The sequence below is a fragment of the Varanus komodoensis genome, unplaced genomic scaffold (genome assembly GCF_004798865.1).
Source record: "Varanus komodoensis strain SLA01 unplaced genomic scaffold, ASM479886v1 scaffold5, whole genome shotgun sequence".
NCBI classification, from domain to species: Eukaryota; Metazoa; Chordata; class Lepidosauria; order Squamata; family Varanidae; genus Varanus; species Varanus komodoensis.
Window position 1 is genome coordinate 32,760,597 of NW_025336087.1, and position 15,929 is coordinate 32,776,525.

Genomic DNA, 15,929 nt, shown 5'->3' on the forward strand with positions numbered 1-15,929 from the left:
GGTGGGGCAGGGGGACACCTGTGCCAGCAAATGATCAGGCACAACAGAGGTCCACAAGTATCACCTCCCCTTCTTCCTGTCACTCCCTGCAGCTGCTCTCTCAGGAAATGCTGGGCTGCAGCACCAAGGGACATAGACTGACACCCCACTTTCTTCACTGCTGCCTTCCCTTCTCCCTTGCTCAGTTGTGGCAGGCTGCAGCAGGAGAGGGGGCGTGGGCACTGACAGGCAGGATCCCCCCAAGCTTCCCAGTGGAGTTGAGAGTGGGGCAATTCTCTGTCAGTGCCATGTGTGCATGGGGTACTGACAGGCAAAATCACCCCCTCCCACCCAGTTAGTGAGGACTTTGCAAGTGGGGTTGCAGGAGATGGCAGGAAAGGCCTGTTCAGCTGCTTTCTCTCAAAGAAGCCAAGTTCAGTAGGCCCTTTCCCTGCCACATACCTCCTCAGTCTCAAGTCCCAAGCAGGGCTTAAGCAGGAAGGCAGCACAGGGTAGCCAGAGTTCTTGGGCCAGAGCAACAACCCTTCTTAGGCATTTGTGCCAAGGGACCCTTGTTTGATTGGCAATATCATCGCCTAGCATGACCTCCAGTTTGGATGACCAGTTAAGACACAGAGGGTTTTCTAAAACCTAAAACAAGCCAAGGCTATGTCCTAAGGTACTCCAAGGTAAGGTATACAGGATATGCTGAGCCACCCCTGCCAGTGATTTAGTGTGCTGCTCAAACCCAAGCAAAATTTTCCAATGCTTAAGTGTAACATCAACTGAGAGCCAGAACCTTCAACTGTCACTTGAGTTGTCTGCTACAATCAATTTGGGTTCAAATAAAACAAAAAGCCATAGTAGGTGTATCAAACCTACAACTAGCTATACCTAGTTGGAATGGATTATAAACTACCGCATGGGAAAATGCTTAAACCAATGTGGTTTATAAACACCATGGCCTAATTTATTGTGCAAACCTAGACAGTATGACAGATGGCACAACAGGCTGCAGGAAAAGGGGGGTTTTGAAAGTCACCTTCTTCACTTCCTCTGTTCACAGTAGCAAGTACACCTTTTGTGAGAGGATTAAATTCATGCATATTTTAAAAATGCCTATGTAAGCACAGTTAACATTATAGCAGTTATTTGAGCATGCTGTAAATCAACTAAGGGTGCATTGACTTAACTTGCAAAAAATAGCTATAACTTGCAAAAAATAAAAAAATGTGCACATGAATTCTTGATCAAAACAGATAAATCATTAGTAATATCAGAAGGAGGGGAATTATGCCATTTTTCTTATGTTGAGCTTGGAGGCAAATTGCGCAATGTGTACTGGATAAATTTTGAATTCTCACTTCAGATTTTACTCAAGAAGGGCAAAAGCAGATGCACAATGTTGAACAAAGTTGAATTCTTCATCACTAAACATTGATAGAGATAAACACTGGTTATGGAAAATACTCTCTGTTGAGCCGCCAATAATAGTTGAGGCACTTTGATGAAGGTACTCCAGATGGTTAGCTGTATTAACCTGTGGCAGCTAAAACAAAGTATTGTGACACCTTATAGACTAACAAAATGATTCTGATACAAGCTTAGGTAGGCTACCAGAAACCTACAAAGGTTACTCGTGAGGAACAACAGACATTGCAGCCAAGAGAACTGTGCATGAACCTGACCCTGTGGCAGACACAGATACCAACTTTGTCCCCATATCTACTCTGGCATACCTACTTTAAAATCTAACTATTAAAGTTCCTAGTATTGCTGTTCATAGTATCAATGGTTCATCTACCTACTCATCTTCTAATATGATACATGCCATCATTCACAAGTAATGTCCTACTACCTTATTCATAGGACAAACCAGTCTGTGTACTCAAAATAAATGGATACAGACCTGACATATGGAGCAGCATCATTTAACAACCAGTGAGAGAGTATTTCAACCTCCAAGGACTCTGTCAATGATGTGAAGAAAGCTATTCTCGAAGAAAAAAATTACAAAGGCAGATATTAACTTGAAATTGCTCAAGTACAATTATTCAACTCTGAAATTTTGTAAACTGCCCAGAGAGCTTAATGGTCTATGGGGCATGATATAAGTGTGATAGATAGGTAAATAGATAGATCAACTCTGGCAAAAGTGGTGGCATTTTCCTCATATTATGTGTTTTAATCAGCTTACTATTGTAATGATATACGCTTCATTATCAGGCATTTTGTGAGTGGCAGCTATTAGGATAATTACCACTATCAGTAGTTTTTATATTTAAATTCTCCCTTACATCCCCCCACATCCTGCCCCTAGCATGTGTTTTATATACAGTATAAGTGTGCCATTTTGAGATTAACACTAAATGAATCTGATAAAGTGGACAGTGTCCATGAATGTTTGTGCCTGAATATATTTGTTAGTCTTTAAGGTGCTACAAAACTTATAATTTGGGAGGGGAGTGTTGTTGTTTTGCAAATATAATTGCCCATATTTTTCTACATAGCTGTAACTGTTTTTTTTTCTTGCACTGTATTCTTCAGCCTACACATACAATTTTAGAATTTCAGTCATACACAGGTGTCTTTTTTCTCATTTTTAAAATTAATGTGTCTCTGATAACAGAGCCTGAAAGCTGTAATTAAATTGTCCAAGCAGTTGAATAGTAGCCACAGAATTGGCATCCTTTTAAAGCTAAGGGTTGAACTGCTTTCTAAGAAATTTGTCAGCATTTTGTTCACACATTGTTTTAGATCTTCTGTATTGGTGAGTCTAAGAATATTAAAATATTCTTACAAATATTACAAATACCTGTATTGTTATTTGTAATTAAAAATACCATGGACTATTTCATTTAGGAAACTTTTTAAAAAATACATGTTTTATTAACAGAACTCATACCTATGTTCTTAGCTTCATGTCTACTGAAATATGTGCTCTTTATCCAAGGGCTAGATAATTAAATTATTTTCCAATTAATGTTAATAATGCACATCTAAATCTGTGCTTAATTAAATGCAAAACCTAACTTCTTCATTCCTACTTAATTTTTGTAAAAGTTTGTTTACCTCTCTCTTACATGCTTCTGCTTCTGCCTCTGTCTTACTTACTTTACAATATACAGGAATATTCCAATAAATTTAATGGAATCAGAAAGGAATTGACAAGAAAAGAGGTAAGATTGCAGTTTAGAGTGTCTCTGTTGGGAACCTTAGACCTGTGGAGCAAAAACTTTCACACACCTGGGTTAAGTTCAATTGACATTAAATGTGAGCTAATGCTGAGGGAAGGATTTAGCTTTCATTGACCACCATCCATATTTCAATCCCAAATTCACAAAGGAAAGCAAACATGATAGTGTCTGCACTTTGCATCAATAATTACTTTCCTTCAATAGGCTTTTGATTATTTGCATCAAACTTACCTGTTTAATTTTGTACATCCAACAGATGATCAAGAAGACTATCAATAATGTCCGCAGAATGGCTTCCCACCCAACATTACCTTATTGTAAGACCATGTTAATATTTTCAGTACTTTACTTTTATTATGTAAGAAATGTTTGAAAGAATCATGGCAAAGAGAACCAGCCCTTTAAAAACAGATTAAGATGAAGGTGAAAAGTTGAATATTGCTTAGAGTTAACTGTTGCAGTGAAGTGGCTCCTAGAACTCTCAGGTTGTTGTAGGGTTATGCAAGGACTGTTAGCCCTTTCAGAGCCTCTGATGGCTAGGTTCAGATGACATCCAGCAAATGCCATTTGGGGTTGCATATTCAAACTGGAACGTGCCATGCAGTGCAGCTCACGTAAACACAGTGAACCTGGCATGTCATACGAACCATATTGTAGATTTAATTAATCAGCCCTGAATCTCAGTGAAATCTGTGAAGCTGAAGCACTTAGCTGAACACTGAAAGGCCACAGACTTCAGCAGTTCACAGTTCAAACTTACCTTTCGTAAAATGCTGTGCTTTGAATGGTACGGATTACTGCAGACGGTCTTTGATGCAATATGGTTTGATTTTACAAAGATGTATTAAGTTTAGTATTGTACTAAAGCTTTTAAGGCAAGGATAGGTAACATGTGACCCTCCAGATGTTTTGATATACAACTTCTATTATACCTCACTATCATCTGCTAGCTAATAGAGTGGGGGCTGTATCATTTTCACCTTCAATTGTATTTCTATATCATCCAGTAACTGAAACTCTCTGGACAGTGTATAACACAGAGAATACGATATAAAGTACACACAACAGTAAAAACATCATAAAAGTTACCATATAGAATTTAAAAACCAAACTTAAAACAAATGTGAAAAAAACCTACAACAGCTTAAACAAATTAAATCTTAAGATCAGCTTACACGGCTAACCTAAGACCCAGTCTGACAGTAAATGAATACAATGCACTGTGGTAGAACAGCTGGCACCAAAAATATGTTGACTGTGCCAAGTGGGCCTTGTACGTAAGTTATGCAGCTTGTTCTATAGCCTACAAGCCATCAGAAAAGACCCTTTTCCTTTTTGCCACCAACTGAGCCTTCCTTGGAAGTGACAACCGAAGGTAAGCCTCAGACCTTAATCATGTTGTCTAGGTAGATTCCAGTTGGCAGAGGCATTCCGTCAGCTATTGTGGTCCCAAGCTCTGTAGGGTGTTATAATTTACTTGCAGAGTTGCAATATGTTTTGCCCAACTTGGTTTAATGCAAGAAATACATCACATTATAAACAACCAGCTATTGCCCTTTCTTCTTCTTCAGTGAAGCAATCATACAAGAGTGTATCATTCTCTTACTCCATATCTCATGTTTATCCTAGAAATCTATAGAGCAGTATACTTCTAGATCAGGGTGAGCCATGTGATCTACCCAATTTGAAAAGATCTCTGAATGCAGTCATTTCAGTCCTCTAGAAAAATGGATCTGTTCTGTCCATTAGCAGTCTGCTGGGCAGAACAGAAGAGAGGAAAAAAACCTGTTCAGGGATTCTTCTGTTCATGTGTAGGGCTAAAGTGTGGGAGGAGACATAGGCATGCAGAGAAACTTTGCCCCAGCATCGCTGATGGTTCAGTTCTCAGTGCTGGCCTTCACACACTTAATGTGAAGGTCTGAAGAGAGCAGTGTTGGCCCATTCAGCTGAATTCACCAAGCACTCTTCAGACCTTTTCAGTCAACTTGCAAGGGTCTAAACAAAAGATAGGTGTAATGGGGCTTGCATGTTCCCCACACTTTAGCTTTACACTCAAGCAGGTGAATGACTGAATAGGGCCATGGAGGTGCCTTGTTCAGCGCACAGCCCTTGACAGGAGAGAAAGGTGGCACAGCCCTGCTCTAGGCAGTTTCAGGTGAAAAAAACGTTGATGTGTTTGCTTGCTTGCTTGTTTTTGTTTCTGTTGCAGACTTGACAGGTGCTCAGGATGGCAGTGTAAGAATGTTTGAGTGGGGACATTCTCAGCAAATAGCATGTTTTCGGTCTGGTGGCAACTCCAGGATTACAAGGATGAGATTCAATTATCAAGGCAATAAGGTAGTGGTTTTGTGGGAAAAGCCTGTCAATTTTGTTTCTTGTTTTGATTGGATTAGTTACAGAGAAGGCTGGCTCAGAATCTGCAAACAGCCTGTGTATTTGGATGGCAAAATTGTGTAGCATGAGCCTTCCTTTTGCTGCTTTGATCCCAGAAAATAAAGTAGAAATAATACATAAGTTTAGAAACATTGTTCCATTTCCATTCTAATATAACTATCAGCACAGCAGATGAGCATATGAATTTGAACAAAGCTCTGTGCTGGGTTTAGACTCCAGTCTGTCTGTAGATGCAAGTACATTAGACAAACCTTGGATATCAGCTAGTGTTGAAATTTCCTACTATTGCACAGAAGCAGGACTATGAAATGTCACTAGTTCAAATGCATGAGATGTGAGACCTGTTGGAGGGCACAATGGGGGCATAACTCAACAATTTCACAAGCTATCAGGCTTTTTTATATTAGGATAATAATAGTACCAAAACTTGCACCCAAAAATTGATTCAACGAGAAGATATAGCAGAGAGCAAACTGTCATTGTGTGTGTGTATTGGGGTGGGGGGGAGCATCCGTCTACTCTTTGCCCAAGACACTCAGAGTGCTTGAGTGAAGAGAAAAGGGCTGTCATGGTGAAAAGCAGCTCAAAGACAGCACAGTTGTGAACATGCTGATTGCTCTGTTCAGTGAAACTGCTATTGCTGTGCTTAGCCAGCTGCAGGGTAGACAACAGCCTTAGCAGTGGCCCATTCTCCACTGAAGGCAAATTAAATGTAGCATCCAAAACAATTACCTGCAGGAAAAATGGCAAATCCACCAATGAACTTCTTTCTGAAAAACAAGCTGAAAACATATATTCTGGATTAAATAATGCAAGAGTTGCAGTTGTGCCTAGAAGTACAGGAGGCCATGAATCACTGTTATACTGGGGTACCAGGCCTGCCAGAAGTGGGGATGGCAGAGAAGGAGAGTGAGGCTTCTGTGATCTAGTGGCTGACAAATTTCAGTCTGAAATGCAAACTTACTGTGATGACTCTGAGAGGGATAACAGGATGTTTAGACAGCAGCTCCTACAGGGTGGCCAATCACTGGGCATAATCATACAGCTTGGGAAATACCAGCAAAGTTTTTTGACTTTCATTATAAAGTCAATAAGTTGAACTTACAACCAATATATCTGTCAGAAGCTTCTGCAAAAGAGAATGTTACTGAAACCATACATAGAAAAGCTGAGGGAAGCCGTTGTACTATGTCACTGGGGTTTCTTCAAATTAAATGAGATAAAAAGAAGAGACTACTGACTGCCTCATGTGACAGAACTCAGGTTGGCTCTGAACCTTAAGAAGTGACAAATAGCTATGTATGTGCTTTCACTGCCAGCTTAACCTCAATCCGTTAACTTTGGGGGATAATGTTGGAGACACGTCACTTGTACAATGGAAGGACATGCTTGTTCTCCTTTGCCGTTCCTTGTGCATCCCATGTGGGCTCTGTACACATGTGTAGAGCTCATTTGGGAAGCTTCCAAAGCTGATTAATTAGTACTTGGCGGGAGCCTGGCCCCGAGGCATGCCAGCATTCTCGGAGGAGCTCCACTGAGGCCTCAGTTCTTGTTCAACCACCATCAGGAAGTTATCGCTGTTCTTTTTAAATTAAATTTAATTTAATATTTCATGAGTCTGTGGAATACTCTGGCTACCATTTCAATTACTTAATATATATAGCATATTTTAATGTGTGGGGAGAACTTTGGAACAAATTGTAGCATAAATAGAAAGGAGCCATTTAAAATTAACAATATATATTTCTGGTTTTAATTTTAATGTAATATCTTTATTTTGTTCAGTTTGGAATTGTTGATGGAGATGGATATATAAGTCTGTATCAGACAAATTGGAAAAGCTGCCTACAAAATGGGAGCACACCCAGACCGTACCTGGTAAGCTAGATTTTCTTTTTAACGTACTTTTTTGCTTTTGCTAACACCTGACACCAGTCCATGCCTTAATATTTTAAATGCTGCTTATGTTCTTGATTGAATATGATTCCCTTCTGTACTGTACATGCATGTACTGTACTGTACATGCAGGTCTGTACATGCAGGTCTAAGTAAATGGATGTAGAATCTTGGAAAATTGCAGTTACTTTCTTATTTGTATGATATTTATTTATTTATTTATTTATTTATTAAAACATTTTTATGCCGCCCCATTCGCCGAAGCCTCGGGGCGGCTTACAACATAGATAAAACAAGTTAAAATCCATATAAAATAATCTTAATTAAAACTCACATTATAAAATAAGCCGCCCTGGCCAGATAAAATTCAATTGTATTTAGCATTTAAAATGTTGCTTAAATAAAAAGGTCTTAGCCTGGCGCCGAAAAACAAATAACGACGGCGCCAGGCGGACCTCTCTGGGGAGCGCATTCCATAACTTAGGCGCCACCGCTGAGAAAGCCCTTCTCCGAGTAGCCACCCTCCTAATTTCTCTCACGGAGGGCTCCCGGAGAAGGGCCTCTCCCGCCGATCTCAGGGGGCGACTGGGCAAATATGGATGTAAGCGCTCCTTCAGGTAACCAGGACCCAAGCCGTTTAGGGCTTTATAGGTCATTACCAACACCTTGAATTGGGCCCGGACTTCAATGGGGAGCCAGTGAAGCTGACGGAGAACTGGTGTCATGTGAACATAACGTCCAGTCCCCGTCAGCAGCCTGGCAGCTCTATTCTGAACCAATTGAAGTATCCGGACCGTCTTCAAGGGTAGCCCCACGTAGAGCGCGTTACAGAAGTCAAGACGGGAAGTCACCAGCGCATGAGTCACTGTTGCAAGGCAGTCGTACTCCAGGTAGGGGCGCAGCTGATGAATCAGCCGAAGCTGGAGGAAAGCGCTCCTCGCCGCTGTTGTCACCTGAGCTTCAAGTGAAAGCTCCGGGTCGAGGAGCACTCCCAAGCTGATATTCAGTAGAGAAAAGCCCCAAACAAAGAGACTTTAATTTTTCTTTTGGAGATTTGTGTTCCAAACATTTTCTCACATTTTAATGAACAGTGAGGGAATCATTTGAAATATGCAAGCATACTAGAATTCAAAGAGTAACACAACCTGATGCAATCAAGAAGGTATTGTGTTTATTTCTCTCTAACAGTAACCTCACTTCCATGCCAAAATATACTTTCTTCTGAAACTGAAGAGTTTTCAAAAGCACTTGGTGCTACAGTTTGAGGAAAAGTGAGCAGGAAGAACTTGTTGCTTATTCTTCGAGCTGAAACTGATATATATCTATATTTTACCAGTTGTATCATAACCTCCAATACAAATTATGTGTAAGATAATATCTTGTATTAATCTTCTTTCTTATCTCTAACTCAACTTCAGACATGGCAGTGCCATAACAAAACAGCCAGTGATTTTGTTTTCATCAGTTCTTCATCTTTGATAGCCACAGCTGGTCAGTCCACTGATAACAGGTACTAAAGTTTGTTCCTAGTTCATACATGTAAACCTTGAGGTAAATGAAAAATTACTGGTTACATTGGGCTTTATCCCTGGTACCTTTATGCTCAAGATGGTGGTTCATCACAAGGCAGAGGGCCCAGTTTTCACACCCTACGGTCTGGCCTCATGTTCCATGCTGTTCCAGAGGATCCCCTGACCCTCAGGAGCAGCTTTTTGCAAGGCACATGAGGATGCAGTGGACTGGGGATTGTGGGGGAGGGGGATTGGCAAGAATTCTTGGCTTGTACAAAGCCATTATTGAATACAAACCATAGTGACCAAGTAGGAGTTTGATGTAAACAGTGTTTTTTGCTGCCTGAAATCTGCAATGCAGTATCTATATTTATTTTTCATAGTTTAATTCTGAATGTTAACATTGCACAGAAACTTATGTAAAGTAGTTTTACCCATGACAGAAATTATAACAGCATCTGTTGCTCATATATTTAAAATTATGCAGATCTGATATTGCTCACCATTGATGCAGACTCATTAGATTGTCACTCAGGTTAGAAAAAAAAAAGTAGTATCTTTTTAAATGTTTTATATGTTAATATCTTTTTAGAAATATTTGTCTGTGGGATACTTTGGTTGCATCTTCCAGTAGTTTAATTCATGGTAAGTTTAATTTTATAAATTAATGTATGTAAAAGGTTTAAACTATAGATTTATACATGGGTTTAGTTTAGAAATTTTAGATTATTGTGATGTTTCCCATTGAGTTGAGTGCCTTCTGAGAAATTAAGATCATGCTCTATAGTTAGATTCTGGTAACCTGTTTAGGGTTGTTCTAACAGATCACACTGTTAATTAGAAAGATCATAAATAAAACTGGGCAATACATGATGGAAACTTGTGCTAGAAATCATCAGATAAAATCTTGTTAGGGGACACTCCCCTGATGGATGTTACTAGTTTAGGAAGTGGGTCTCCAGATGGATAGATGTTGTAATATAAACCCCAAAGCCACCTGCATAGGAATGGAAAACCTTTGAACTTTAACTATTTTTCATGAGCATTGCTAATGTGCAGTATTTCTTGTAACAGGGAGGAGGAAGACAGCCAGACTGTAAATGTAATGAGTGGAACTTTAGATCTATGGATGAAAATAAATAATTCTAAGCAATTGTCTTAGCCTTTCAGTCTGCATAGACTGTTTGGTGACTTAATTCCAATTAGTTTGGATCAACTCCTTATTTTAAATATGTATATGGAGTTAACTTGTAGGTAAAAGAGGATATAAAATGTGGTAGATTCAAAGATGTTTAATAAATAGTAGATGGAATTGGAGAAAGCAGGAGAACTTCTTGTGGCTGTTCACTCCATAGCTAACCACACCAATCTTGCATGCTTCTGACAAACCTTTTCCACTGACTGAGCTGTCAGGTGATTTCATCCCGTCTCCAGACTTGTGTTCTCTAGCTTTATGTGACGACAAATCAAGTCGAAGAATATTCAATAGTAATGAAGTGTTGTTTATTTTTATTTGGATTTCAGCCTTTACTTGTCATGATACTGGAGCAACTGTCCTAGCATATGCCCCCAAACATCAGTTACTAATATCAGGTGGCAGAAAAGGTTACACATGTTTAATAGATCTTCACCAAAAGCAGCAACAGCGTTTTTTCCAGAGTCATGATTCTGCAGTTAAAGCAATTGCTGTGGATCCCACAGAAGAATATTTTGTTACGGGATCTGCAGAAGGAAATATAAAGGTAATGCATTCTACAATTCAGTTTTGTTAGAATTCATTAAGTAGATTTTTTATATGTTTATTATAGCATTGCCTGAGAAATGCCTTGTCTTGGGTCTTTAAAGTTTTGTACTCCCCTCTCATGTTGTTAGCTGTGGTTCTTCTTAGTACTGTTTTATCTGTCATTAATTTATTTATTTTAAACTATTTATACCTAGCCTTCCTTTATAAGGCAGCTCACAGCAAGAACCATATATTTTTAAAACCAACCTTGTATGCTACTCATACCATACTGGTTAAAACTTTTTAACACAGCTAATGGTAGAAAATGTAGTGTTAATTTTAAAGGTCAGATTCCAGAAAAACAAAAATCTAACCACATTTATTTATTTCTGTTGGTGTTCCTTAGGTATGGACTTTGCCTTCCTGCAAACTTCTTCATACTTTCATCAATGAACATTCTCGACAGTCTATTTTTAGAAATCTTGGAACCGGTGTCATGCAAATTGAAACAGGACCAGCAAACCAAATATTCTCTTGTGGAGCAGATGGGACAGTAAAGATGAGAATTTTGCCTGATCGATACAACTCATTGAGCGAAGTGTCAAAAACTGGTGTCAAACTCATGCTTTAAAGCAGTGTTAATACTGGAAAATATTTTACAAATAGCTAACAAGTGTAAAGTATGTTGATGATTGTACAGATAGTACCACAGTAACATTTTCTGATGTTTATATTTATTTCTTGGAGCTTTAGTCCTTGATGCACTGATGCCTTAAAGATTAATAAGTTCCTTCTGATTTTGCTTAAAAACAATCTGAGATGATTCAGTAAATATTTATAATATGTATGTTGCTGAAGTGTTCTGTGTTTTTAATTTTGGTAGTGCCTCATCCCATGTAGGTGAGCATGGTCTTTCTCATTTGTACTCTAAAGACCATTCCATAAGGAAGCCTTATGCTGTCACCTTGCTTAGCCTAATAAACAGAACTGTCTGTTGCCAAATTCCTAGCTAGCTATGAATATGGATTGTACTTGTGTAAAATATGCAAAATCACCATAAGCAGATACCTAGACTGTACTGGCACTTTCAGTAGGAAAGCATTCTAATAGTGAACTACCATTAATAATCGACTCCTGGGATCTAAGTTGATCATTGTTGCAGTTTGAACCCTTCCTACAGTGTGAAGAACTGAAGGAAAAACTGTTTTGGAACTTTCCATGTTCGAATAACTGCTATCAGGATGGCAGTCTTGTCCTTAAACCAAGAGATATACAGAATATATATATTTTTATCAGAGTCCTGTTTAAAAATATGCAAATATGTGTGAATATCTCCCTCATAAAACTGTTTTAAGAATGATACTAAAATTTAATACATGAAGCTTTAGTGCTGATGAATGAAGTATAGGAATGTGTTATATAGGATATTGAATGAGAATCTTTCATTTACAAAATTCTGTATGTTTAAAGTATCAGTAATTTAAGAGAAAGTAGACAAATAATGCTATTTACTCTTTCTGGTGAAGTTGTTTTCATTTAGCCCAAAGATGCTGACTTTTCCAGCACCTAGAACATAGCATTTAGCTTTGTAATAATCTTTCTGAGGCAAACAAAAATGTTGCAAAAGAAAATTACTATTCTAATGTACAAAATATAGTATAGATTTGTAACTTTAAAAAGCAAAACTATCTTGAAGTAAGAGGTTGAAGTTTCTTTTTGCCAAAATGTAAAAAATAGTATACAGTAACTGTTTTGACCAAAATATAAAAATGCACAAAGCCTTCAGCATTTTCTATGTGCTAAAAAAACCATGTAACCTATCTGTTTTGAGTTACTCTTTTACTTTAGACGTGTAGAATGCTTGAAGTAAATGTAAAATTAGGTAAGAGACTGGTTATTCAAATGCAAGTCACACAATTTTTGCTAAAATATTTTGTGAAAAAAACAGTATCAGTACAATTTTATGTAAAACAAATTTGTCTGGGAATGAATGCTGTAAATAAAACAAAAATGAAGGGCTTGTATACGTAATTTTGTAATATTCTCAGGAGATTTAAATAACATTTTGTAAGTTTTATACAATGTAATTTTAGCAGATCTATGTGCAAACACTAGTTAGAAGAGTGTTCTTTTTAAGAACTTAACCTGGATTTAAGTTTGTGCAATAACATATGTTAATATTGTAGAGAAGAAATGCAGAGCAATCTTTTAAAGAGCTATAGCAGTTAAGTGGATTTGTATGTTCCTCTGCATTGTGTGTAAATTAATTGATATTATATTGATCTTAGCCAAAAGGCTAAAGGTGCAATACTTTGCATGTATAAACTGAAAAAAATCCCTAGGAAATGCTAGAGGTCGTATGATTTTTTTCTGTCTAAATGTGCACAGGTTTGTGTGCTAAATCTTCTAAATCACAGTGATAGTGGCACAGCTACTCACTGTAAGCTATTCGACGTTTAAATTTATTCTTAGTCATATGTCTGGAAGGCATATGTTTAATAACCTAATCCTGAGTCATGTTAACATCAGTAAATATGTGCTTTGAGTGGCATGTGACCATTGTGGGGCCAGTACTAAGTCATCAGCAGTGATGATGTACTAAGGTTGTGGGAAAATTAACACTGAAAAACAAACAGTCTGCACAAGTGTTTAGGAGTGGATTGTGAGTCTTAGTGCTATGATCATTTTTAAAAAATGTACATGTTTTAAATCTTTTTTAAGTACTGTTGCCCTTCACATTTAAATTCAAAAGACCACTGTGGAAAGATGCACTCCAGGACTTAGTGATCAAATCCTATTTTTTCAGTTGCTGATTTTTATATTTTATTTGCAAAACAGCCAACTGTATTAAATATTACAGTTTCGATTACTTGCAATTCAGTCACTTTTACTTTGATAAGATGGAATTAAGATGGAAATTTATATTTTGAGAAGTAATATCTTTATTAATCCTTTTCTCATTCGCACTTTAAGTTTGTCAAGATTCCAATATTGTGTATTTTGATTTTCTACTCAAAATATGGGTGAGTGTTTTCATGAAGAATGCTCTTAAGGTAATAACTAAAATCTTGTAATATTGTCATGTACCTACACACCCATGCATAAATAAACGATCATGCAGAGATTCATTCTTCTGAAATGCCATAGTTACTATGAAATGTATATGTAGATAAGCGTGCCTCGGCATGGAGTACATTTTGGGGACTCAGATAATTTTACATGAGTTCCCGTCTGCTGATCAGTATCAGAACAGTAAATTGCATGTCTGTACCTCAGGCTTATGCAGCGCTCCTTCCCTTCCTTCTTCCTCCTTTGGATGACAAGGAAGTTTGTGCTTCTGACTTTATGCTATCCTATGGTCTGATTTACCTCTATTGCAGTTAATGGGAAAGTTGAACTATGAAATGCTTAAACATTCTATCCTTACAGCATTCTGGCCATGCCATAAATCCCAGTTCAGTGCTGTTATATCTGGAATAGATTTTTTCTGGTTTTGTGAAAGAAACAATTCTGGACATAATTGTCTTAAAAAGTACAAGGGACTCCAAGGATTTCCTTTGGGTGCCACAAGTTCTCTTTCCCTACAGAGTAAATTCTAATCCATGCTGGTGCTGGAGTTAACTCACTAATGCAAGCTTGCAACACTTGATTTCATATTGGTAATTTACTTGGGGTTCATTGAATCCCTTCCATTAATCTAGAGGATTAGTCCTAGATTATTTTAATGTGTTTACTTTCTTTTTTGTTAGCATTGTGGAGGCCAATTTACTTGACAGGTTTTATGTTAAATTGTTTCTTGAAATCTGATAGCAAGGGTCATTTTGAAAACTATCTTAGTCTCCTGCCAGGACTTTGGAGGGGTCTGTTGGACCTCAAAACTGTGTGTTAAGTAAAGGGAATGCTAAACCAATCCCAATTCCCCTTTATCAATTCTTGATGTTTGAACTCAAGAATCTGTGGTTTGTTGTACTCCCATAATTCCTGGCCATTAGCCGTGCTGGCTAGAGCTGTTAGTTGTGGTCCAAATGTCTGAAGGGCAGTAGGTTGCCTATCCCTGTTTAATCTATGGTTTGAAAATATGTATACATCCTGATACATATTTACTAGCAATATTTTAAACTCTGTGGCTAACCTGATCAAGATTATTATATGTTATTTTTAAATTTTATTTTCTTAACATAAATGAATAGAAAAGAATGTGAAACAAAAGAATGATAATGAACAAAGCAAGCTTAAAATAGACAAAGTTGCCAAGGGAATTCTATACAGGTCCAACCTATTCAATCAGCCCCCAAACCTCTCTTTTTTCCTGTCCTTCAACACTCCATGAAAGTTTAACAAAAAGGAAGTCATTAATCTATACAACAACACATCCTCCAATTATTTCAACTCCTCTACTGCTTTTCTTTTGTAAACTCAATCCCCACTAATGAACACAGTAAAATTCCATTTATCATCAAATTCCTCTAACAATCTTGTGCCTACGCTACCAGTTAACTTTCCCATCACAGCATACCCTGCCAATCCATTTCTCTTTTCTTAACTTGTTGGGAGCTCTGATGATTTCCATCCAAAAGCAACTGCAGTTCTTGCTGCAGCTATATCATATACCCAAATAACTCTTTGAAAGGCTCTCTGGCACTATATTAAAGGAACATTCTTGAGACTCATGAAAGACTACTTTAGTTCTCTTGAAAAGAAGTTCATTAATGTTTGATATCTTCATTTTGTCTCTAATATTCAATTTAAAGAGCTTAAACAATTATCTCTTTTCAAATTTATCAATTTTCCAGCATCCGATTCAGGTTTCCTTCTTTCATTAATTCTTCTCTTCTCCTCTGCTCCTCCACACATTCACCTTTTGAATTTCTTCAAACTGTACATAAGCTCACAATTTAATCCTGTGGCTTAAAGCAGAAGTGGGGTGGGGGAGAGATCAAAAAAGAAGGTAGGTAAATAGGAAGGAGGAAGGAAGAAGAGAGAGAGGAGAGAAAAAGGACAAACAGAGATAGATAAAGCCAATTAGCCTTCTATTAATGTTAGAATTATTAGTCCCATTCTATTTCTATTAAAATACTAGTTTGGATTAATTTGTTAAAAAGAGGCATTGTTCAGACTTTCTTAGTAGGGGCTTTGATTTCCAATCTTTGAGTTCAATAGGTGGCTCTAATGGACTTCTCGTGGTGCATCATACTTATTCTTTGCTCACCAAAACTCACAATAAAAAAA

General features: G+C 37.6%; 1 protein-coding gene across 9 annotated transcripts in view; it reads left to right on the plus strand.

Moving 5' to 3' along the window:
* Positions 1 to 13,828, plus strand: part of DMXL1 (Dmx like 1) — a 99,086-nt gene extending 85,258 nt beyond the window's left edge. For 4 of the 9 annotated variants that reach the window (XM_044446674.1, XM_044446676.1, XM_044446678.1 and 1 more), the window contains 8 exons: positions 3,108 to 3,158; positions 3,433 to 3,493; positions 5,386 to 5,513; positions 7,356 to 7,448; positions 8,885 to 8,976; positions 9,570 to 9,622; positions 10,502 to 10,719; positions 11,107 to 13,828. In XM_044446674.1, coding sequence (XP_044302609.1) covers positions 3,108 to 3,158; positions 3,433 to 3,493; positions 5,386 to 5,513; positions 7,356 to 7,448; positions 8,885 to 8,976; positions 9,570 to 9,622; positions 10,502 to 10,719; positions 11,107 to 11,331 — 921 coding nt within the window. In that variant the 3' untranslated portion in view covers positions 11,332 to 13,828. Of the gene's footprint in view, positions 1 to 3,107; positions 3,159 to 3,432; positions 3,494 to 5,385; positions 5,514 to 7,355; positions 7,449 to 8,884; positions 8,977 to 9,569; positions 9,623 to 10,501; positions 10,720 to 11,106 lie in introns of those variants that run through there. The other 5 variants (XM_044446675.1, XM_044446677.1, XM_044446679.1 and 2 more) reach the window with 2 other exon arrangements.
* Positions 13,829 to 15,929: the final 2,101 nt, after the last annotated feature.